Source organism: Delphinus delphis, chromosome 16 (assembly GCF_949987515.2).
Source record: "Delphinus delphis chromosome 16, mDelDel1.2, whole genome shotgun sequence".
NCBI classification, from domain to species: domain Eukaryota; kingdom Metazoa; phylum Chordata; class Mammalia; order Artiodactyla; family Delphinidae; genus Delphinus; species Delphinus delphis.
The window spans coordinates 34,412,085-34,434,846 of record NC_082698.1 but is presented as its reverse complement, the minus strand read 5'-3'; the positions used below and the strand labels follow the sequence as shown (position 1 = coordinate 34,434,846).

Below are 22,762 nucleotides of genomic sequence, written 5' to 3'. Positions count from 1 at the left end.
TATTTTATTTCTACAAGAGATAAATAGACTGACATCAAGCATTGTAAATGGATGACCACAACAAAAGCAACAATGATTGCAATTACCAAACACGAAACACACTCATACTATGTCATAATGTTGACATTCAGTCCAGTAATCCTCCACTGTAACAGCTCCTTTACTTTAGAGTGAAAATTGATTTGTATATTTTTTGCCTCTGAGTCCTTGTGGGATTCTTTTTTTTATTCAAACAGAAAGTCACAAAAATTATAATCATCCTCATCAGTTCACTCAGTCCCATGTAATTTTTTTTATCTTGATCTTTTGTTAGCACTTTTATGAATTCATCAGTTTTCCATTAGAGTTCTGAAAATGCTTATTCATCCAGTTTAGCAGTATAGTCAATTACCAGAAACCTGAACTTGTCAGAGTCTTTTCCATGAATCCTTGAAGACGAAACCCTTTTATAGGAACATACTTGCAAAAGCATCAGAGTACACCCAGAACTGTCTGTAAATAACAAAAGACTGACCACGGTTAAAGATTTGATGAAAGTTCATAAAATGCAATTGACAAGGAAATTTAGTTATTTCTGAGATATACATTTTAAAGTAATAACTACAATTATGACTTATAACATTATACCAGAACATATAAGATTTTTAGAAATTTCAAGTAATGCCTGAAAAATTTATATTAACATATGTCCATACAAATAACCCAAAGAAAGTTTAGTATTAGTTGTTTTTTGTTTGTTTGTTTTTTTATACTGCAGGTTCTTATTATTCATCAATTTTATACACATCAGTGTATACATGTCAATCCCAATCGCCCAATTCAGCACACCACCATCCTCACCCCACCGTGGTTTTCACCCCTTGGTGTCCATACATCTGTTCTCTACATGTGTGTCTCAACTTCTGCCCTGCAAACCGGTTCATCTGTACCATTTTTCTAGGTTCCACATACATGCGTTAATATACGATATTTGTTTTTCTCTTTCTGACTTACTTCATTCTGTATGACAGTCTCTAGATCCATCCACGTCTCAACAAATGACTCGATTTCGTTTCTTTTTATGGCTGAGTAATTCCATTGTATATATGTACCACAACTTCTTTATCCATTCGTCTGTCGATGGGCATTTAGGTTGCTTCTGTGACCTGGCTATTGTAAATAGTGCTGCAGTGAACATTGGGCTGCATGTGTCTTTTTGAATTATGGTTTTCTCTGGGTATATGCCCAGTAGTGGGATTGCTGGATCATATGGTAATTCTATTTTTAATTTTTTAAGGAACCTCCATACTGTTCTCCATAGTGGCTGTATCAATTTACATTCCCACCAACAGTGCAAGAAGGTTCCCTTTTCTCCACACCCTCTCCAGCGTTTGTTGTTTGTAGATTTTCTGATGATGCCCATTCTAACTGGTGTGAGGTGATACCTCATTGTAGTTTTGATTTGCATTTCTCTAATAATTAGTGATGTTGAGCAGCTTTTCATGTGCTTCTTGGCCACCTGTATGCCTTCTTTGGAGAAATGTCTATTTAGGTCTTATGCCCCTTTTTGGATTGGGTTGTTTGTTTCTTTAATATTGAGCTGCATAAGCTGTTTATATATTTTGGAGATTAATCCTTTGTCCATTGATTCATTTGCAAATATTTTCTCCCATTCTGAGGGTTGTCTTTTCATCTTGTTTATAGTTTCCTTGGCTGTGCAAAATCTTTTGTGTTTCATTAGGTCCCATTTGTTTATTTTTGTTTTTACTTCCATTATTCTAGGAGGTGGAACAAAAAAGATCTTGCTTGATTTATGTCAAAGAATGTTCTTCCTATGTTTTCCTCTAAGAGTTTTATAGTGTCCGGTCTTACATTTAGGTCTGGAATCCATTTTGAGTTTCTTTTTGTGTGTGGTGTTAGGGAGTGTTCTAATTTCATTCTTTTACATGTAGCTGTCCAGTTTTCCCAGCACCACTTATTGAATAAACTGTCTTTTCTCCGTTGTATATCCTTGCCTCCTTTGTCATACATTAGTTGACCATAGGTGGGTGGGTTTATCTCTGGGCTTTCTATCTTGTTCCATTGATCTATGTTTCAGTTTTTGTGCCAGTACCATATTGTCTTGATTACTGTAGCTTTGTAGTATAGTCTGAAGTCACAGAGTCAGATTCCTACAGCTCCATTTTTTTGTTTGTTTTTTGTTGTTGTGTTTTTTTTGTGGTATGTGGGCCTCTCACTGTTGTGGCCTCTCCCGTTGCGGAGCACAGGCTCCGGGCGTGCAGGCTCAGCGGCTATGGCTCACGGGCCTAGCCACTCCGCGGCATGTGGGATCTTCCCGGACTGGGGCACAAACCCGTGTCCCCTGCATCAGCAGGCAGACTCTCAACCACTGCGCCACCAGTGAAGCCCTCCAGCTCCGTTTTTTTCCCTAAAGACTGCTTTGGCTATGCAGGGTCTTTTGTGTCTCCATACAGATTTTAAGGTAATTTGTTCTAGTTCCATAAAAAATGCCATTGGTAATTTGATAGGGATTGCATTGAATCTGTAGACTGCTTTGGGTAGTAGAGTCATCTTCACAATATTGATTCTTTTTGTTGTAGTGGTAAATGGGAGTGTTTCCTTAATTTCTCTTTCAGATTTTTCATCATTAATGTATAGGAATGCAAGAAATTTCTATGCATTAATTTTGTATCCTGCAACTTTACCAAATTCATTGATTAGCTCTAGTAGTTTTCTGGTGGCATTTTTAGGGTTCTCTCTATATAGTATCATTTCATCTGCAAACAGTGACAGTTTTACTTCTTCTTTTCCAATTTGTATTTCTTTTTCTTCTCTGATTGCCATGGCTAGGACTTCCAAAACTATGTTGAATAATAGTGGTGAGAATGGACATCCTTGTCTAGTTCCTTATCTTAGAGGAAATGCTTTCAGTTTTTCACCATTGAGAATGATGTTTGCTGTGGGTTTGTCATATATGGCCTTTATTATGTTGAGGTAGGTTCCCTCTATGCCCAGTTTCTGGAGAGTTTTTATCATACATGGGTGTTGACTTTTGTCAAAAGCTTTTTCTGCATCTATTGAGATGATGATATGGTTTTTCTTCTTCAATTTGTTAATATGGTGTATCACATTGATTGATTTGAGTATATTGAAGAATCCTTGCATCCCTGGCATAAATTGCACTTGATCGTGGTGTATGATCCTTTTAATGTGTTGTTGGATTCTGTTTGCTAGTATTTTGTTGTGTAATTTTGCATCTATGTTCATCAGTGATATTGGTCTGTAATTTTCTTTTTTTGTAGTATCTTTGTCTGGTTTTGGTATCAGGTTGATGGTGGCCTCATAGAATGAGTTTGGGAGTGTTCCTTCCTCTGCAATTTTTTGGAAGAGTTTGAGAGGGATGGATGTTAGCTCTTCTCTAAATGTTTGATAGAATTCACCTGTGAAGCCATCTGGTCCTGACCTTTTGTTTGTTGGAAGATTTTTAATCAGTTTCAATTTCATTAATTGTGATCGGTCTGTTCATATTTTCTGTTTCTTCCTGGTTCAGTCTCGAAAGGTTATGCCTTTCTAAGAATTTGTCCATTTCTTCCAGGTTGTCCGTTTTATTGGCATAGAGTTGCTTGTAGTAGTCTCTTAGGATGCTTTGTATTTCTGCAGTGTCTGTTGTAACTTCTTTTTCATTTCTAATTTTATTGATTTGAGTCCTCTCCCTCTTTTTCTTGATGAGTCTGGTTAATGGTTTATCAATTTTGTTTATCTTTTCAAAGAACCAGCTTTTAGTTTTATTGATCTTTGCTATTGTTTTCTTTGTTTCTACTTCATTTATTTCTGCTCTGATCTTTATGATTTCTTTGCTTCTGCTAACTTTGGGTTTTGTTTGTTCTTCTTTCTCTAGCTCCTTTAGTTGTAAGGTTAGATTGTTTACTTGAGATTTTTCTTGTTTCTTGAGGTAGGCTTGTATAGCTATAAACTTCCCTCTTACAACTGAATTTGCTGTATCCAGAGGTTTTGGATCATCGTGTTTTCATTGTCATTTGTCTCTAGGTATTTTTTGATTTCCTCTTTGATTTCTTCAGTCACCTCTTGGTTATTTAGTAACGTATTGTTTAGCCCTCACGTGTTTGTGTTTTTTACGTTTTTTCCCCTGTAATTTATTTCTAATCTCATAGTGTTGTGGCCAGAAAAGATGTTTGATATGATTTCAGTTTTCTGAAATTTACTGAGGCTTGATTTGTGACCCAAGATGTGATCTATCCTGGAGAATGCTCCATGCGCACTTGAGAAGAAAGTGTAATCTGCTGTTTTTGGATGGAATGTCCTGTAAATATCAATTAAATCTATCTGGTCTATTGTGTCATTTAAAGCTTATGTTTCCTTATTTATTTTCATTTTGGATGATCTGTCCATTGGTGTAAGTGAGGTGTTAAAGTCCCCCACTATTATTGTGTTACTGTCGATTTCGTCTTTTAGAGCTGTTAGCAGTTGCCTTATGTATTGAGGTGCTCCTGTATTGGGTGCATATATATTTATAATTGTTATATCTTCTTCTTGGATTGATCCCTTGATCATTATGTGTCATTCCTTGTCTCTTGTAACATTCTTTATTTTAAAGTCTATTTTATCTGATATGAGTATAGCTACTCCAGCTTTCTTTTGATTTTCATTTGCATGGAATATCTTTTTCCATCCCCTCACTTTCAGTCTGTATGTGTCCTTAGTTCTGAAGTGGGGCTCTTGTAGACAGCATATATATGAGTCTTGTTTTTGTATCCATTCAGCAAGCCTGTGTCTTTTGGTTGGAGCATTTAATCCATTCACGTTTAAGGTAATTATTGATGTGTATGTTCCTATGACCATTTTATTAATTGTTTTGGGTTTGTTTTTGTAGGTTTTTTTCTTTTGTGTTTCCCACTTAGAGAAGTTCCTTTATCATTTGTTGTGGAGCTGGTTTGGTGGTGCTAAATTTTCTTAGCTTTTGCTTGTCTGTAAAGCTTTTGATTTCTCCATCAAATCTGAATGAGATCCTTGCTGGGTAGAGTAATCTTGGTTGTAGGTTCTTCCCTTTCATCACTTTAAGTATATCATGCTACTCCCTTCTGGCTTGTAGAGTTTCTGCTGAGAAATCAGCTGTTAACCTTATGGGAGTTTCCTTGTATGTTATTTGTCGTTCTTCCCTTGCTGCTTTCAGTTATTTTTCTTTGTCTTTAATTTTTGCCAATTTGATTACTATGTGTCTCGGCGTGTTTCTCCTTGGGTTTATCCTATATGGGACTCTCTATGCTTCCTGGACTTCGGTGGCTGTTTCCTTTCCCATGTTAGGGAAGTTTTCGACTATAATCTCTTCAAATATTTTCTCAGGTTCTTTCTCTCTCTGTTCTCCTTCTGGGACCCCTATAATGCGAATATTGTTGCGTTTAATGTTGTCCCAGAGGTCTCTTAGGCTGTCTTCATTTCTTTTCATTCTTTTTTCTTCAGTCTGTTCCGTATCAGTGAATTCCACCATTCTGTCTTCCAGGTCACTTATCCGTCCTTCTGCCTGTTGATTCCTTCTAGTGTAGTTTTCATTTCAGTTATTGTATTGTTCATCTCTGTTCATTTGTTCTTTAATTCTTCTAGGTCTTTATTAAACATTTCTTGCATCTTCTCGATCTTTGCCTCCATTCTTTTTCTGAGGTCCTGGATCATCTTCACTATCATTATTCTGAATTCTTTCTCCAGAACGTTGCCTATCTCCACTTCATTTAGTTGTTTTTCTGGGGTTTTATCTTGTTCCTTCATCTGGTATATAGCCCTCTGCCTTTTCATCTTGTCTATCTTTCTGTGAATGTGGTTTCTGTTCCACAGGCTATAGGATTGTAGCTCTTCTTGCTTCTGCTGTCTGCCCTCTGGCAGATGAGGCTATGTAAGAGCCTTGATGGGAGGGACTGGTGGTGGGTAGAGCTGACTGTTGCTCTGGTGGGCAGAGCTCAGTAAAACTTTAATCCCCTTGACTGTTGATGGGTGGGGCTGGGTTCCCTCCCTCTTGGTTGTTTGGCCTAAGGCAACCCAACACTGGAGCCTACCTGGGCTCTTTGGTGGGGCTAATGACAGACTCTGGGAGGGCTCATGCCCAGGAGTACTTCCTAGAACTTCTGCTGCCAGTGTCCTTGTCCCCATGGTGAGCCACAGCCAACCCCCGCCTCTGCAGGAGACCCTCCAACACTAGCAGGTAGGTCTAGATCAGTCTCCCCTGGGGTCACTGCTCCTTCCCCTGGATCCCGATGCGCACACTACTTTGTGTGTGTCCTCCAAGAGTGGAGTCTCTGTTTCCCCCAGTCCTGTCGAAGTCCTGCAATCAGTTCCCACTAGCCTTCAAAGTCTGATTCTCTAGGAATTCCTCCTCCTGTTGCTGGACCCCCAGGTTGGGAAGCCTGATGTGGGGCTCAGAACCTTCACTCCAGTGGCTGGACTTCTGTGGTATAAGTGTTCTCCAGTCTGTGAGTCACCCACCCAGCAGTTATGGGATTTGATTTTACTGTGATTGCACCCTTCCTACCATCTCATTGTGGCTTCTCCTTTGTCTTTGGATGTGGGGTATCTTTTTTGGTGAGTTCCAGTGTCTTCCTGTCGATGATTGTCCAGCAGCTAGTTGTGATTCTGGTGTTCTCGCAAGAGGGAGTGAGAGCACATCCTTCTACTCCGCCATCTTGGTTCCTCCTCTGTGTATAGTTTCACCAGATTTTCAAAGGGTCCCTAACCCAAAATAGATTAAAAACATTGGCCTTGGGGCTTCCCTGGTGGTGCAGTGGTTGGGAATACGCCTGCCAGTGCAGGGGACACAGGTTTGTGCCCGGTCCAGGAAGATCCCACATGCCGCGGAGCGGCTAGGCCCGTGAGCCACAACTGCTGAGCCTGCGCATCTGGAGCTTGTGCTCCACATCGGGAGAGGTCGCGGCAGTGAGGGACCTGCACACCGCGATGAAGAGTGGCCCCCGCTCGCCGCAACTGGAGAAAGCCCTTACACAGAAACGAAGACCCAACACAGCCAAAAATAAATACACACACAAAAAAAGAACAGTTTACTTAATTTTGTAGTGAACTCAAAGTTGAATTTTCTAGGTTAGATATCATCTTACAGTTCATTACTTGCATTAATGGTGAGCACATAGAACTTAAACTGTTTATTTAGCACAGCAGCAGTAATCTGATCATTTGTCAAATTTCCCTGACTGAGCAGTGATATATAATGTAACCAAAGAGTTGTTGCTGGTTAGAGCTTGCTCCCGTATAGAGGATGATTTCAATTTATTAGAAGCACAATTTAGTGTTGTTAATCATAATCAGACTTTCTCCAGCTTCCTAGCGATTGTGTGCCATTTAACTTCTCCAAACCATTGGAATAATAAATGCGGTATTGTTGCTCCAGAATCTTGTCAAAATTTATCACCAGTTGAACATTATTGATGAAGTCATACAGTCTTTTCATGGTAGTACTTCTGTTATTTGACTTACAGCTTTTTAAATAAGCTAACACCAAAGAATTATATGCTATAATTTTGATTTTGTTTTTGTTTTTAGAACTCTTCATCTTGGCTTATACCTATCCTTCCTGATATGCTTCGACACATTTTTCAGTTTTGTGTTTTAGAAAGCAGCCAGGAAATTCTGGACCTCATTCACAAGGTATATGGTGAATATATCTGTACTCCTTTCCCAGTATCTTGGTAGATGTAAAAAAATTTTCATAACTCTGTACTGTTGTTGATTGGGGATTTTAAGAAATTAGAAATCATCCAAGAGATTTGAATAGTCTGGAGATCTGCAAAATGAGACAAGGAAATAGGCTTCTTATGGAATATAGTAAAGTCCTGGTTAGCCCTGCTGCTTGTGTGACCTACCTGGCAAACGTTTTAAGCGCTTTCTTTGTAGCCTCAATACAGAAAATAAAATGAAGGAAAGGCTGCTTTTCTCCATCCCTCATTTTGCTGTTTGTCAGCATGCTTATTGATCCTGCAGAGTATCTTTGGGATTTATTGGTCATATATAGAGTCTGATTGTCATAGTTTAGACTTGTACTTTTTTATTACTTAGCAAAATTGGTCATATGTGTTGGAACCTTTAAAGAATAGACATTTGATGTATTTAATAATATTTATGGGAGGAAATGGCACTGTTGTACCTTTAAAACCTGTTAAGTTAGTCTTGAATCGCTGACCTCTGAGGTGGCTCATTGTTAACAGCCTTGGGTTAACATTGGTATTATTTCTACATGCTGGCCCTAGCCCATTTAATGCTAGGCATCAAAAAAGGTGCTTTATTGAGTAAGATCATGAATCAAGACTTATACTTTTCTTAATTTATACTAGGATATTACTACCTCTGAATTTAGCAGAGGTTATTTATAGGAGCTATTATATATTGAAGCGGTGTTGAATATAGGACTGCATATTGAGCTTTATGATACATACAAAGGATTTCAGAGACTTACTGAGATTTTGATAACTTATTTTTATGGGTATCTTTTTTTTTAAGTGATTTTCATAAAATACTGAGGAAAATACTTTGTACTCCTTTTTTAAAAAACTTTCTCGTGTATTACTTTTTTTTAGTTTATGAACCTACCTACCCAAAAACAGTATTTAAAAATAAGCCTCTATATTGAATTTTAAAATTAATCTCTGTGCTATTTCCTACTTTTTTTTTTTTTTGATTCAGTATCCCTAAAAGTAAGTGTTAGGTTTTTTTAGGCCTTGCTAGAAAAATTTCACTTTCTTGTTCCCTTTTCATTCTGCAGGTTTGGATGGAATTGTTGAGCAAGGCTTCAGTTCAGTATGTGGTAGCAGCTGCTTGTCCATGGATGGGTGCTTGGCTTTGCTTAATGATGCAGCCTTCTCATTTACCTATTGATTTAAACATGCTGCTGGAAGTAAAAGCTAGAGCCAAGGTAAGTGTAGAGGGACATAATGTATTTGTATGTTCAACTCATAGTTATTTTTTTCAACTCATAATTATTAATACAGTAACCATGTAAGAAATCTGTATTGCTTTATTATAAGCATGATACCATTATTGTAACATATGGAAAAATTATATCATTAGAACCTTGACAAAATGCATAGCAATTTTTATCCATTAAAATTTTGTGAAAAGAACTGTATTTTACTGGGATTATAACAAATGAGAGTGTTTTTGATGTTGTCTATTAAATTTTAATGGTTAATCTTTAATTATTGTTTTCTTCCCCCTTATTCCCTCTAGGAAAAAACAGGTGGTAAGGTGCGTCAAGGCCAAAGCCAGAGTAAAGAAGTACTTCAGGAGTACATTGCAGGTGCAGACACCATCATGGAAGACCCTGCCACCAGGGATTTTGTTGTTATGCGGGCTAGAATGATGGCAGCCAAGTAAGTATACATAAACTCAAAAGTCATTTAACCAAAAGATTCCTCTGATGTGTCTGTCAGTCTTTCCTCCATCACACTAGTTACAGAGTAGGAAAAAAATTAAAGCATAAGAAAAAGTTTCTAATTTTTTTGAAGTTTTAAAAGTAAGATTTATATATTTTTATGAAGATAAGATAGGAGTTATGTCTTCCTTGGGAAAAGTTATAGCTTCAATAGGGGAAACTTCAAGCAATTCTATAGTAACTTCTTTTTTTCTCCCTCTTAGGTTGTTAGGAGCACTTTGTTGTTGTATTTGTGATCCAGGTGTAAATGTGGTAACCCAAGAAATTAAACCAGCTGAATCCCTTGGCCAGTTACTACTCTTCCATTTGAACTCCAAATCTGCCTTACAGAGAATTAGTGTAGCTTTGGTAATCTGTGAATGGGCTGCTTTACAGAAGGTAAGATTTTGCCCAAAAATAAATGAAGACAATTTAAACCAGTTTCCTTAGCTGTTAGGATTATTTTCATTATATTTTACAAACAGAAAAGTGAAAATTTTCTCTGTATAAAGATCCAACATTTATAGAAAAGTATTCAAATTATATTGCAATATTGTTTCTCATTTGCCTTTAACCCTAGACTTTTTTCTTAGAACCCCCAGTCTTGTACTTGAGAACTACAAAAGATAAGAGGCTTTGAGTGATAGAAATCCATTTTTATGACTAGTAGCAAGGGCAGATTTTTGGTCACAGGAAGAATAAAATCTCCACATTTAAACCCAAATCTTTATGTTTCCAAATAAGCCATTCCCTTACAGCCCCTTTAATTTTTAACTTCTAGTAAGACGTATGATTTTGTGTAAGACTTGCTTCTGTAAATCAGAGAAACTTCCTGCTGGCTTTGTTTATTCCATTGACTGGAATTCTGGAAATTTAACTGTCTGCACTTGCTGTGAGAGCTGCTTGTTACTGCCTCTTAGCAGTTTGTCAGAGCTGTGTCTAAAAGTAATTGAGCCATGCTCTATTGCAACTGAAACCCCAGCTTTGCCTCTGGAAAGAAGCAAGGCTCATCTGTTTTTAGGCAGGACTCGGTGTGCTGGAGAGGCAGTGATGCTGTGTTTTTGTGCCTCTCAGACTCAGCAGCAAGTGTTGACAGTTCGGTTTCTGGACCCTCACAGAGCTTCTCTGGACTTACTCTGTGAAGCCCAGGCTGATCACCCAGATCCCACAGAACCCCTCATGGCTCACCACTGAGGTCATTCCCCCTCTGGTTGGGGCAGGCAACAACCAGAGAGAGTGGGAAGGGTTAGTTAAATTTGGGGGCAGGTAAGTAGCCTTTAAATTATATATCCATTTCTACAGTATGGCATGTGAAGCTATGGGTTCAACTGTTAAGAAATCTAATGAGTTTTTAAATAACATTTTTAGTGCATGCTAAGTGTTCTTTTCTGACTGATTTCTTTTTACAGTTGTATATTTTAAAATCTGTGGTATATAATATATATGTAAACTTGGAATAAATTCAGAATAAAGTAAGAGTAATTAAGTGGAAAGTTTAATGGAATTGTAATAGTTCCATGTGCATGTGCTATAGTCATTCATATTAAAATTTTAGAGTAGTTTGGGTGTGATACCTTTTCTCTGTGCAACTAATAACTATGTTGTTCTGGGAGATAAGAGAATATAGGTTCAAAATCAATAGAAATTTAGACTTGGTAGTTTGCAAGTGAAGATTTATGTATTTCTGGAATTATGTTTACATATTTGCCCTGAATATTTGTTGTCTGTTATATTTTAGGAGTGTAGAGCTGTTACCCTAGCTGTGCAGCCACGTTTACTTGATATCCTTTCAGAACATTTATATTATGATGAAATTGCCGTTCCATTTACACGAATGCAGAATGAGTGTAAACAGCTTATTTCATCATTAGCTGATGCACATATTGAAGTTGGTAATAGAGTAAACAACAATGTTTTTACAATTGATCAAGCTAATGACCTGGTGAGTAAAGAAGTAACCTTAATTTTAGAGCATGAAATAAGGATAAGAACTTTGTCATGTCATGTTTACCACAAAAACACTAATTTGTTGAATCTATTTATGGCTTGGTAGCCTGTCATCACTACCCTTTAGAAAGGTTATTTCATTGTATTGACTTTTCTTGAAATAAGAGAATGGGGAAGGGATTTTTTTTTTTATCTCAGCTTTGACAAACCAATATACCTTTATTAGAAAAAACTGTTACATTTTTGTCACTTCTCAGTTTTGCTTAAGACTGGCAGAGTACAGAAAAAATTGATTCTCTAAGTTCTTGAGTACTTCTCCTCCCTTTTGCCAACTTACAATGAAAATATTCAAACATAAGAGAATTACACAATGAAGTCTCATATACTTACCAACTAGATTACACAGTTAACATTTTACTAAATTTGCTTTATCACATATATATGCAACTCTCTACCCCTCTATTCAACCATTAATCCTTCTTAATTTTTGGTGCATTTTTAAGTAAGTTACAGACAGATATCAGTACACTTAAACTAAAATTCAGTTTTTATGTTTTTTTCTCTTTTTTTATGTCATTAACTAAAATTGAGTTTTTATGTTTTTTTGTTCTTCTTTGAGGTAAAACTTATGTACTATGAATTGTACAAATCTCCAATGGAACATATGATAAATTTTAACAGAAGCAAATACCTATGAAACCCAAACCTCTATCAAGATACAGACAGTGCCATAACACTTCCCAGTCAATCCCCTGCCCTCAAATAACCATTGTTCTGGTTTTTCCTTCACCATAGATTACTTTTGCCTGTTCTAGAATTTCATATACATGGAATCATACACTCTGTGCTGTTTGGTGTAAGGATCTTTTTCAGCATGATGTTTTGTAAAATACATGTTGTTATATGTATCACTAATTCATTCTTTTTATTGCTGAGTTTTCTTTCATTGTATAAATATACCACAATTAGTGTAAGCCCTTCTCTGCTTGATGAACATTTGGGCTACTCCAAGTTCTTAGCTCAGAGCTGCTATAAACATTTTTGTACAAGTTTTTTAAAGACATATTTTCATTTCTCTTGGGTAAATACATAGGAGTGGAATTGCTGGGTCATAGGGTGAGGTGTTTATTTAGTTTTATAAAAAATTGCACTTCTCCCAAAGTGGCTGTATCATTTTACCTTCTAATCAGCAATATATGAGAGTTCTGGTTGCTCTACATCATCACCAACATTTGATGATGGTCACTCCTTGTAATTTTTGCCTTTCTGGTGGTTGTGTGATAGTGTCATTGTGGTTTTAACTTGTGTTTCCTTGATGACTAGTATGTTTAACACTTTTTTATGTCTTATTGGCCATTTGTTCATCTTCCTTTCTGAAATGTCTGTTTAAATCTTTTGTCTGTTTTTAATTAGGTTGTCTTTTTATTATTGAGTTGTAGGAGTTCTTTATATATCCTGGATACCAATCCTTTGTCAGATAGATGCTTTCCGAATATTTTCTCCCACTGTGTGGCTTGCCTTTTCATTTTGTTAATGGTGTCTTTGGATGAGCAGATATTTTTAAGTTTGATGAAGTCTAGTTTATCAGTTGTTTTCTTTTATGGTTATTGTGTTCTGTGACCTAAGGTACCTTTTCTTATCTCCAAGTGGTGAAGTTATTCACACACATTTTCTTATAAAGCATTGTAGTTTTAGTTTTTGTTCAGTCATCCATATTTATGTTTATATATAGTGTGAAGTAGAGATTGTGTTTTGTTTTTCATATAGATACCTAATTTTTCTATCATCATTTATTGAAAAGATTTTTCTTTGGCCATGGAATTTCTTTGACACCTTTGTCAAAAATTAATTGAAATGTAAGTGTGTGTCTGTATATGGGCTCTATTTGTTCAGTCTATTTGTCTGTTATGCTAGCACCAGTGTCTTGATTACTGTATCTTTGTACTTAGTAAGTCTTTGAGGTTAGGTGGTGTAAATGAGTTCTTCCTTTTATGAGTTAAAGAACCAGAAACTCAGCTGCTTCACTTGTGTTGATTGCTGTGAAAGAGCGTGCTTCATTTCTTATCCCCCTTTCTTATTGAAAAAATAATATAGATGAAATTTTTTTTGTTCTCACCTGTGAAAAAAAGCTAAAATTGCTTCAATTTTTTTTCTGAGTTTTTCTGATTGTTGTTTTTCTATAATTTCTCCTTTTTGCTTCCCCTCCCCCATATTTTGCCTTCCTGGAATAAAACCTCAAATTTTCTTTAAGGTCTGGGTTCCCTTCTTACTGTTTCTGACATTTCTTTCTAAAGCTATTACATGGACTCTTAAAGCTTTTCTTATTCAAACCTCTCACTCCCCAATGAAACTCCTATTCTGTTTCATCAGCTTCCTTAGTCCAGTGGTTTTGACCTGGGATATCAGAGTCTCTAGAAGAGCATATTTGAGGGAAGAGCAATTTTAAAAGATTAGTCTTGGCCTTGGCTAAAAGCCACTGCTATTTGTAACTTTCTTTGCATCCCTATTTTATTCTTACCTGCAAAATATAGGCGTTTCCTGAAGGACTTCCTTTGTCTGTCACCATTCTCACAATTTAGTTCTTAACCATGTACTGTGCTATCTTCTCTTGATCTTTTATGTTCTTCAATTAGGCATTTTTGCTTGGATATCTCACTATCATTTCAAACTTAACCAAAATTGGGATTTATTTTTTAACAGAAAATAGCCCTTTTTAAGCACAGTCTCAAATCTTGTTAACATTTCCTTTCAGAAAGTTTCATATGTTTATCCTTTCTCTGTTTCCATCACCACAGCCCAGTCAAAGGCCTTAGTACTTTATGACTAGGTCCTGACTCATCTCTAAGGCTCCAGGCAGTCTCTGGTTCATTCCATCCTGCATGCTGTGCCACACTAATAAAATTCTTAGTGCCACTCCGAACACATCCCTCCCCTACTTAAAAACATGATTTTCTTTTTCCTTGATTTTAGTTTTTTTCTTACTTTCAACACCTTCTCTAAATTCCCCATCTCTTTTCTCCTCATTATTCTCAAACTTCCTCCACTTAAGCCTAGTTATTCTCTTGCAGAAGTACACCACCCTCACCCACTTTCTTTGCTTCACTCATTCTCACTTTGGTGTCTGAGCTCCTCTTTCCTTTGCCAGAAATTCCCTACCCTCCAGCCTCTGCTCATCCCAAGTTCATGTCTTGACATTCCTTCATCGCCTTGTGCTCAGGCCGTGGTAAGCTGTTGTCAGTTCCTTGGACAGTGCCTCACTTTGCACTCCCTACCTCACTCTGTTTGCCAAGATGTCCCCATAACTCCAGACTTATCCATTGTTTAAGAACCTAGCATAAGTGTTAACTGCCTCTGGCAAGCCTTCTCTACTTTTGTCTCCTCTAAGAAGAGTTAAGCTATCCTTGTGCTACCACAGCAACTTGCACTTACCTTAGTTTCATGTTACATTGTCTTGTTTACTTATGTATCTGTCTCCCACATTATTCTCAACATTTTTTGAGTGTATGAAGACATTGATACTCATCTCTTAGTATTACTCATTAAATATTTGTTGAGTGAATGAATTTGGGGTAATTGGAAAGCTTTTCCTAAATTGCCTAGAATCATTGAAAATTGACAGAAGCATAGTGTATTTAGGACAATGTTTTTAAACTTTTAGTAATGAAACCTCTTTCAAATGATCTTATGCAAAGCTTGAACACATAAAATAGACAAAGCAAAGTGGAAAGTATAAGCTAGAAGTGGTATGTGATCATGTTCCTTTGTAGAGAACAGATCAAGATGAAGCAGATACAGCTCAATTTAAAGTCTTCGGTATTTTATAATGATAAAAGAAGATCTTATTTGTGTGCCTATTTTGCTTTTTATAATAGAGGTTGGCATTATCAATCTTGTCCATAAGGGAATTGATTATTTCTAAGTCTGAAAAATTGGGTTCTCCATTAAAAAAAAAGGTAGGTTCTTTAATGTTACAGGCTTTTCTGACCAACATTGATCAGATTGGATTTATGGAGCCTCTTTATGATTGCAGTTACCTGTCAAACAAGAAGACTATTTTTGTTATGTAATCCATCACACAGTCTTTAAATGGTAATTTTAAAAATGTGTGCACAGAAACTTGTACATAAATGTTCATAGCAACATTATTCGTAATAGCTAAAAGGTGGAACCAACCCATCCAGTCATCAACTAATGAATGGAAAAATGCAACTGATATATCCATATAGTGTAATATTATTTGGCAAAAAAAGGAATGAAGTAATTATACATGATACAACATCAGTGAACCTTGGAAGAATTATGCTAAATGAAAGAATCTAGTCACAAAAGATTACACATTATATTAGTCCATCTATATGAAATGTCCAGAATAGGCAAATCTATCAAGATAGAAAGTAGATAAGTGGTTACATGGGGGTGATGAAAATGTTCTAAAATTGTGGTGATGGTTGTACAACTCTGAATATAATAAAAACCATTGAATTGTACACTTTAAATGAGTGTATTGTATGTGAATTATATCTCATAAAGTTGTTTTAAGAAGATGTATTGAACAGTCTTTAACGGGACTTGTAAAGTAGTCTGATGCCACAGTCTTACAGCTTTAAGCAGCTCTTGGTAATTAAATAATTAATGACTATTGTACCGTCCTCTCTTAACTGTTGGTTTATATTTGCTTACAGCGTTCTCATTTCACCAAAGTACTATGTGGGTATTGTGTGTGATTTTTCACTCAAACTTATTAGATATAATAAGTCTCTCAAGAAACTGTCTTTCTTAAACAATATAATACTAATGTTAAATTAAGTCAGATTAAAATAAAGTTTAGGGCTTCCCTGGTGGCACAGTGGTTGAGAGTCCACCTGCCGATGCAGGGGATGTGGGTTCGTGCCCCGGTCCGGGAGGATCCCACATGCCGCGGAGCGGCTGGGCCTGTGAGCCATGGCCGCTGAGCCTGCGCATCCGGAGCCTGTGCTCCGCAACGGGAGAGGCCGCAACGGGAGAGGCCACAACAGTGAGAGGCCCGCGTACCACAAAAAAATAAATAAATAAAAAATAAAATAAAGTTTACTTGGAAGGTTTTAGACATTTATTTAGTTTACTGAATAGTAAAATAGTACTAGATATCATGGAACTTAAAATTGAAACAGAAAGTTTGTTGTCTGCCCTTTAGGAGTTTACAGGCTATTTGGGGTTGATGTCCTTAATGATTTTTGATTTCTCTTTTTTAATAGGTCACTGCTGTTTTTAATGAAGTCACATCATCTTTCGATTTAAATCCTCAAGTGTTACAGCAGTTAGATAGTAAACGACAGCAGGTCCAAATGACAGTTACAGAGACCAACCAGGAGTGGCAAGTGTTGCAGTTGAGAGTGCATACTTTTGCTGCATGTGCAGTTGTAAGCTTGCAGCAACTTCCGGAGAAATTAAATCCTATTATAAAACCATTAATGGAGACAATTAAAAAAGAAGAGAATACTCTAGTGCAGAACTACGCGGCTCAGTGCATAGCCAAACTACTACAGCAGTGCACAAGAAGGACGCCCTGTCCCAATTCAAAAATTATTAAAAATCTCTGTAGCTCACTTTGTGTGGACCCATATCTAACTCCTTCTGTCACGTGTCCAGTACCAACACAAAGTGGCCAGGAAAATTCTAAAGGTATATATCTAAAGTTTTATTTGGGGTAGAGAAAGAATTAACCATTTAAATTTGTTTATAGTCACTTACAGGTATAATTTAAGCACAAATCCAGTTTATGGTGGAGCTTTTTCCCATTTTGAGAGAATTTGCACATATTGCTAATAAAATCACAACCTCTTAACTTAAATAAGTTATTCATAAAAGACCTGATATATAAAATGACTAAATTCTATGAGACAGGTGTTAACCCTTAACTTCTCTTTCAAGACCATAATTATAGGGTTTACTGTTAACAGAGCTAGAAAACTTAATTATATCCAGTGGTGAATAAAAGTTCTTCCTGTAAAATTCTGGTTTCTCTAATTTAGTACATGTCTTATGAGATAAGTGAGCTCTGTTACCTTTAGCAAATAATGCTTAAACAGCTTTTCTATTTTCATCCAGAAAATTTATATGGAAAGTAACTGCTCTTTGTAGGCTAATCTCAAGGACCAATGTTTCTTCACATACCTTAGTCCTAAATTCCCCCCATCCCTGTCCCTGAGAGCTATGTGAGGCAGCAATATTTTGCAGTGGTTGGTGTTTCTGAATTCATGGTAACTATGGACTTTTTTTTTTTTTAAAGAAAACTTACTTGCATTGTTTTTTAATGTTTCTTTTTATGCCTGGAAACATTCATTTTTAAAGAATTAATGTACTTTTAACTGAAGGTACATTCATTCTTGCATGTAATATTTCTTGTTGTTAATATGATGCTGCAAATCTGGTTGTATTAAGTATGGTCCTATGCAAATATTAAAACATTCAATGTTATAAATTACTGATTTTTGTTACCATTTCATTGTCTAAAGAAAATATCATTGGCCTATAAAAATTGAGGCTTAAAAGACAATTTTAAAATGTGTTGTATCTCTTTTGGAGCAGGAAACATTTGGTCACCTATATTATGCTTTAAAAGTTATTTAACTTTTTTCCTTAATAGGATCCAACTCCGAAAAAGATGGAATGCATCATACTGTCACCAAGCACAGGGGTATAATTACACTCTATAGGCATCAAAAAGCTGCTTTTGCTATCACAAGTAGGCGAGGTCCTACCCCCAAAGCAGTAAAAGCTCAAATAGCAGATCTTCCTGCAGGAGGTGGTGGAAATATCCTTGTTGAACTTGATGAGGTAAATAGTTTTTTTCTTTGAATACTCTGATTTTAAAACAAGTATCTTACAGATTGAGAGCTAAATTGTCATATCAGCTTCTAGAATTGTTATTTTAATATTTTTAAGTGAAAGAACTGGGGCTAATAACTTTTTGGAGTACTGCAGCAACAGGGTCCAGAAAAACGGAAAACTTCTTCAAATTTCTCATGCCTCTTATTATTTTTACCAGCTTAACTTGATGATTATCTTCCTAGGCAAGAAACCTTCTCAGTAGTGGGTACATAAGTCATTCTTGAATATAAACTAATTCCTATAACAGTGACTACAGAGATGTTAAGTAATAGTGAAAGCTAACTTTTCTCAGTCCTATCAATGTCAGGAATTGCTGTTGATATTCAGAGGATAAGTTTATACATGTCAAAGTTTTACCTATCTGACTTTTAGTCAACTTGGAATTTATTAACTATGTGATGTGAGGTAGGAATCTAAATTTATTTGCCCACATGGACAGCCAGTTTATCCCACCGTTGAATCTTTTCCTCCCTGGTTTATAATGGCACCTCTGTTTTATGTCATGCTTTGTATATATAAGGATCTCCTTGGGCTCTCTATTCTGTTTCATTGGTCTACTTATTCTACAGTACAGTCTTCTTTAAAGATGATTTTAAAAAGTGTTTGGTTTTGGAAAATCTTACAGTCACATTGTTAACAATGGAATGAATGCTCTAGGTAGCTCTTTTGGTTGCAAGACATAGGAGCTTAACCTGAGTTCAGCAATAAACTATCAATGCTAAAAGACATGTGTTTAATATATTTCTATAAAGTATAGGCCTATTTTAAGTTTCTTTTTTTAAACCAAAATCTTAGCTTATTGTGTATATTTCTTTTAAAATATTCTGTGAATGAAGGTTTTTTCACTATCTATATTCTTCCCATAATTTTAATCAAAAATTTACTGTGGTTTTAATATTTATACTTACATGGTTTACATAGTTCCTTCATTTAAAAATATATATGTATCTTTCTGGGGGGACAGTTTCTTTTCTATTTAATTATTATTAAATTACTGGGCTTCCCTGGTGGCGCAGTGGTTGAGAGTCCGCCTGCCAATGCAGGGGACACGCGTTCGTGCCCCGGTCCAGAAGGATCTCGCATGCCGCGGAGCGGCTGGGGCTGTGGGCCATGGCCGCTGAGCCTGCACGTCCGGAGCCTGTGCTCCACAACAGGAGAGGCCACAACAGTGAGAGGCCCGCATACCGCAAAAAAAAAAAAAAAAAAAAAATTACTGCTAAGTAAGAGGTTATTAATCTTGTGGTTAAATTAAATAGATGTTCATATTCTATCCCTTAAGCAAATATAAATAAGGGCCCATCATTTTATCTCCTTTTCCTCTCTCTACCTGTTTCTTTGGAGTGGAGAGAAGAAAAAAACATGTTACTTAGAACTGTCTCTAGAAACAGCACATATTTATCTATTCCTTATCTCCAACCCCCCGAAAGTATTTTACTTTGGATGTGAAAATCTAGTTTGGGATTTTATGCCCATGTAAGTTTAATTATTGAGAAATGTTTATAGTTATGGTAAATATGTCCAGTAATTGCTTAATTAGTTAATGGTAACACTGTGAATTCTTAGGTAGTGACTTTTAAATTATCTTAATAACATTTCAAATGCATTATACTTTTTTCTCAAATTTTGTTTTCAACTAACATTTAATTTTAGGCCCAGAAGCCTTACCTGGTACAACGGAGAGGAGCTGAATTTGCCTTGACAACTATAGTGAAGCATTTTGGTGGTGAAATGGCAGTGAAGTTGCCACATCTCTGGGATGCTATGGTTGGTCCATTGAGGAATACAATCGACATAAATAATTTTGGTGTGTACATATTTTTCCGAGTTGCATTTTAAACAGATTTCAGTATATATCCATTACGTATGTCCTTATAAAATAACAATGCCTATACCTGTTTATCCCAGGCCAGCTGGTAAGGTTTTAAATGGAAGGTTGGTAAAAACATTTATTTTCATGTCATTTTGCATACTTTTTGCTTTTTACTTTTTCTATTACATATTTAGAAACAGATATTTGAAATGGATCATTATGTTAAACACCTTTAGTTGCTTTAGGTGTAGTACCTCAGCAGTTAAATTAAGGACATGGTATTTCATTTTACATTATAAAGCAAAATAGACTCTCCCACAGTACCTGGGGGAGTGCTAAAACTTTTTGTGGGCTCTAGATTTTAAAGAATTATTTGCAAGGTAATATGCATTTAAATCAATATGTTTTAATAGATGGAAAGTCCCTCCTGGAAAAGGGAGATGGCCCTGCCCAAGAACTGGTGAATTCTCTGCAAGTTTTTGAAACAGCAGCAGTGTCAATGGATTCTGAGCTTCATCCCTTGGTAACTAACTAATGCAAGTGTAGTTTTTTTTCCAGTAAAACAAGTAGTCTTATTAGACTTAAGGCTTGAATGAAAAGTGCAACTTTGATGTCATCCCTTATAATTGCATTTTCTTTTATATACTATATCTAGATTCCTTCTTTCCTGACAACTCAACTCTTATGGGCTTTGAGGCAGAGCTGGGTGCATGAATGATAGAAAACCCACTCTGGGAGCTTAGAATACAGGGCAGTAGGGACAGGGCTCTGATGACGCAGAAGCCAGGTATAAACAGGAAAGAAAGCCGCATCCCTATTCATCTATACCATCTTAACAATATAGTCTAGGAAAGGAAGAGTACAGGTAATAAAACCTCTTTCCAAGATAAATGTAATGGTAGAAGGAAGTTACCTCTCAGAGATGAAACTAGTCAGTGGCAAAGATAGAACCTGGGTTTATTTTTTGACTGTTAAAATATCTCTTACCAAAAAATTGGAACAGAGGGAGGAGGAACATAGACTAGAGAATTAATTGTCTGGTTTTTCCATTGAAGAAAGTATTACTCTTTCCGTATAACTGCAATAGGAAGCTCTCTGCAGTTTATAACATTGTGAAGGGTGCTATCTCCAATTCTCTATTCACATCTAATATAAGACGGAGAATCTAGGAGAGAGTAGAGAAGAGTGAAATTTTTCTGTTTATATAGTAATAAAGCATATTCTTGTTAAATTTTGCGGATTTATCATTAGTAAAGAAGGGCAGAATCCTTTATATGCTCACCCTCCGTGATCAACAGCATGCATTCAGCTGAGCTGTAAGGCTAGTCTGTTGAGCAAGTACCTGGATCTCATGAGCATTAATCCTGGCTTCCATGCAGCAGACATTTAATAATGGGATATGTTGTGGTCTTGTGATCATATTGCCTTTGGTAAGCCAGGAAGTTAAAGTGGAAAATACCTACCAAAGTATAGTGCCCAGAACAAAATCGAGATCACTCAACCCCGTGAATAAAAAAGTATGTACCTAAAACTAAGCCATATTGGGAGGGGGCTGATGATGTGTGGTGTCATTTTCCCACCCTCAGTAGGAGATTTTTGCAAGTCCCTTTGATGTGTTCCCTGCTAATTTTGGAAACAATTGAGTGTTCCCTGATGCGTAAGAGGATAGTGAACAGGGGAGAAGTTCTGCACCTTTCTATTCTTTTTAAAAGCATTATAATAACAACTTAGATTTAAATTTTTATTGAGGATGTTTTGACAGTAATGGTTTGAGGTAATTGGAGATATTCCTGGATTTAGAGTTACTTAGAATATTGAGAACCTCTGAGTATGGGCCGTTATAGTTATATTTTGAACAGTAGATTCCCTAATGAGTGTTCTGATTATCTTAAACTTTTTGTTTTTAGTTGGTACAGCATTTGCCTCATCTTTATATGTGCCTTCAGTACCCCAGCACTGCAGTGAGGCACATGGCTGCTCGTTGTATAGGCGTCATGAGCAAAATAGGTACCATGGAAACAATGAATATTTTTTTGGAGAAGGTTCTTCCATGGCTGGGAGCAATTGATGACAATATCAAACAAGAGGGTGCAATTGAAGCACTTGCCTGTATCCTTTTTTATTTTGACAAACTATTCAGAAATTATATTCATTTTATTTAAGGATGACTAAAATAAAATTTATTCAAATGTGCACAGGGAATTCCCTGGTGGTCCAGTGGTTAGGACTCCGTGCTTTCACTGCTGAGGGCATGGGTTCGATCTCTGGTCAGGGAACTAAGATCCCGCAAGCTGCGCAGTGCAGCCAAAACAAAACAAAACAGAACAAAAACAAATACGCACATAACCTGCCTTGTTCCAAAAAGAAACCTACTTTTTTAGATTTTGTTTTGAAGTGTATTTTTATTACATTATAATACATTATAAATATATTTACATTTGATTATGAAAATATTCACACAGAAAGTCTGAAGAATTACTATTAATTTTAAGAGATCTTTTTACAGGCAAAAATTTTATGTACCTCATGAACTATTTATCTAGTAACTAATCTGTTTATTTGGTTTATAATCAATTTTTTTTAATATTAATCAGATATAGGTAGTTCTTATAAACATTATGTTCGCTTTGTTCATTACTTGGGTAGAAAATGACTAAGTATATACTAAATAACTAGAAATATACAGGCAAGCTTATTTATTTATTATTATTATCATTTTTTGCGGTACACGG

At 36.2% G+C, this 22,762-nt stretch overlaps 1 protein-coding gene across 1 annotated transcript in view; it reads left to right on the top strand.

Annotated features, from left to right (window-relative positions):
- The window catches only part of BTAF1 (B-TFIID TATA-box binding protein associated factor 1), a 95,854-nt gene that overhangs the window by 48,265 nt on the left and 24,827 nt on the right, over positions 1 to 22,762 (top strand). Inside the window, exons 15-24 of the mRNA XM_060034479.1 lie at positions 7,540 to 7,644; positions 8,756 to 8,905; positions 9,220 to 9,362; positions 9,628 to 9,802; positions 11,142 to 11,345; positions 16,585 to 17,011; positions 17,976 to 18,166; positions 19,871 to 20,024; positions 20,444 to 20,553; positions 21,938 to 22,139. Coding sequence (XP_059890462.1) covers positions 7,540 to 7,644; positions 8,756 to 8,905; positions 9,220 to 9,362; positions 9,628 to 9,802; positions 11,142 to 11,345; positions 16,585 to 17,011; positions 17,976 to 18,166; positions 19,871 to 20,024; positions 20,444 to 20,553; positions 21,938 to 22,139 — 1,861 coding nt within the window. The remainder of the gene's footprint in view (positions 1 to 7,539; positions 7,645 to 8,755; positions 8,906 to 9,219; positions 9,363 to 9,627; positions 9,803 to 11,141; positions 11,346 to 16,584; positions 17,012 to 17,975; positions 18,167 to 19,870; positions 20,025 to 20,443; positions 20,554 to 21,937; positions 22,140 to 22,762) is intronic.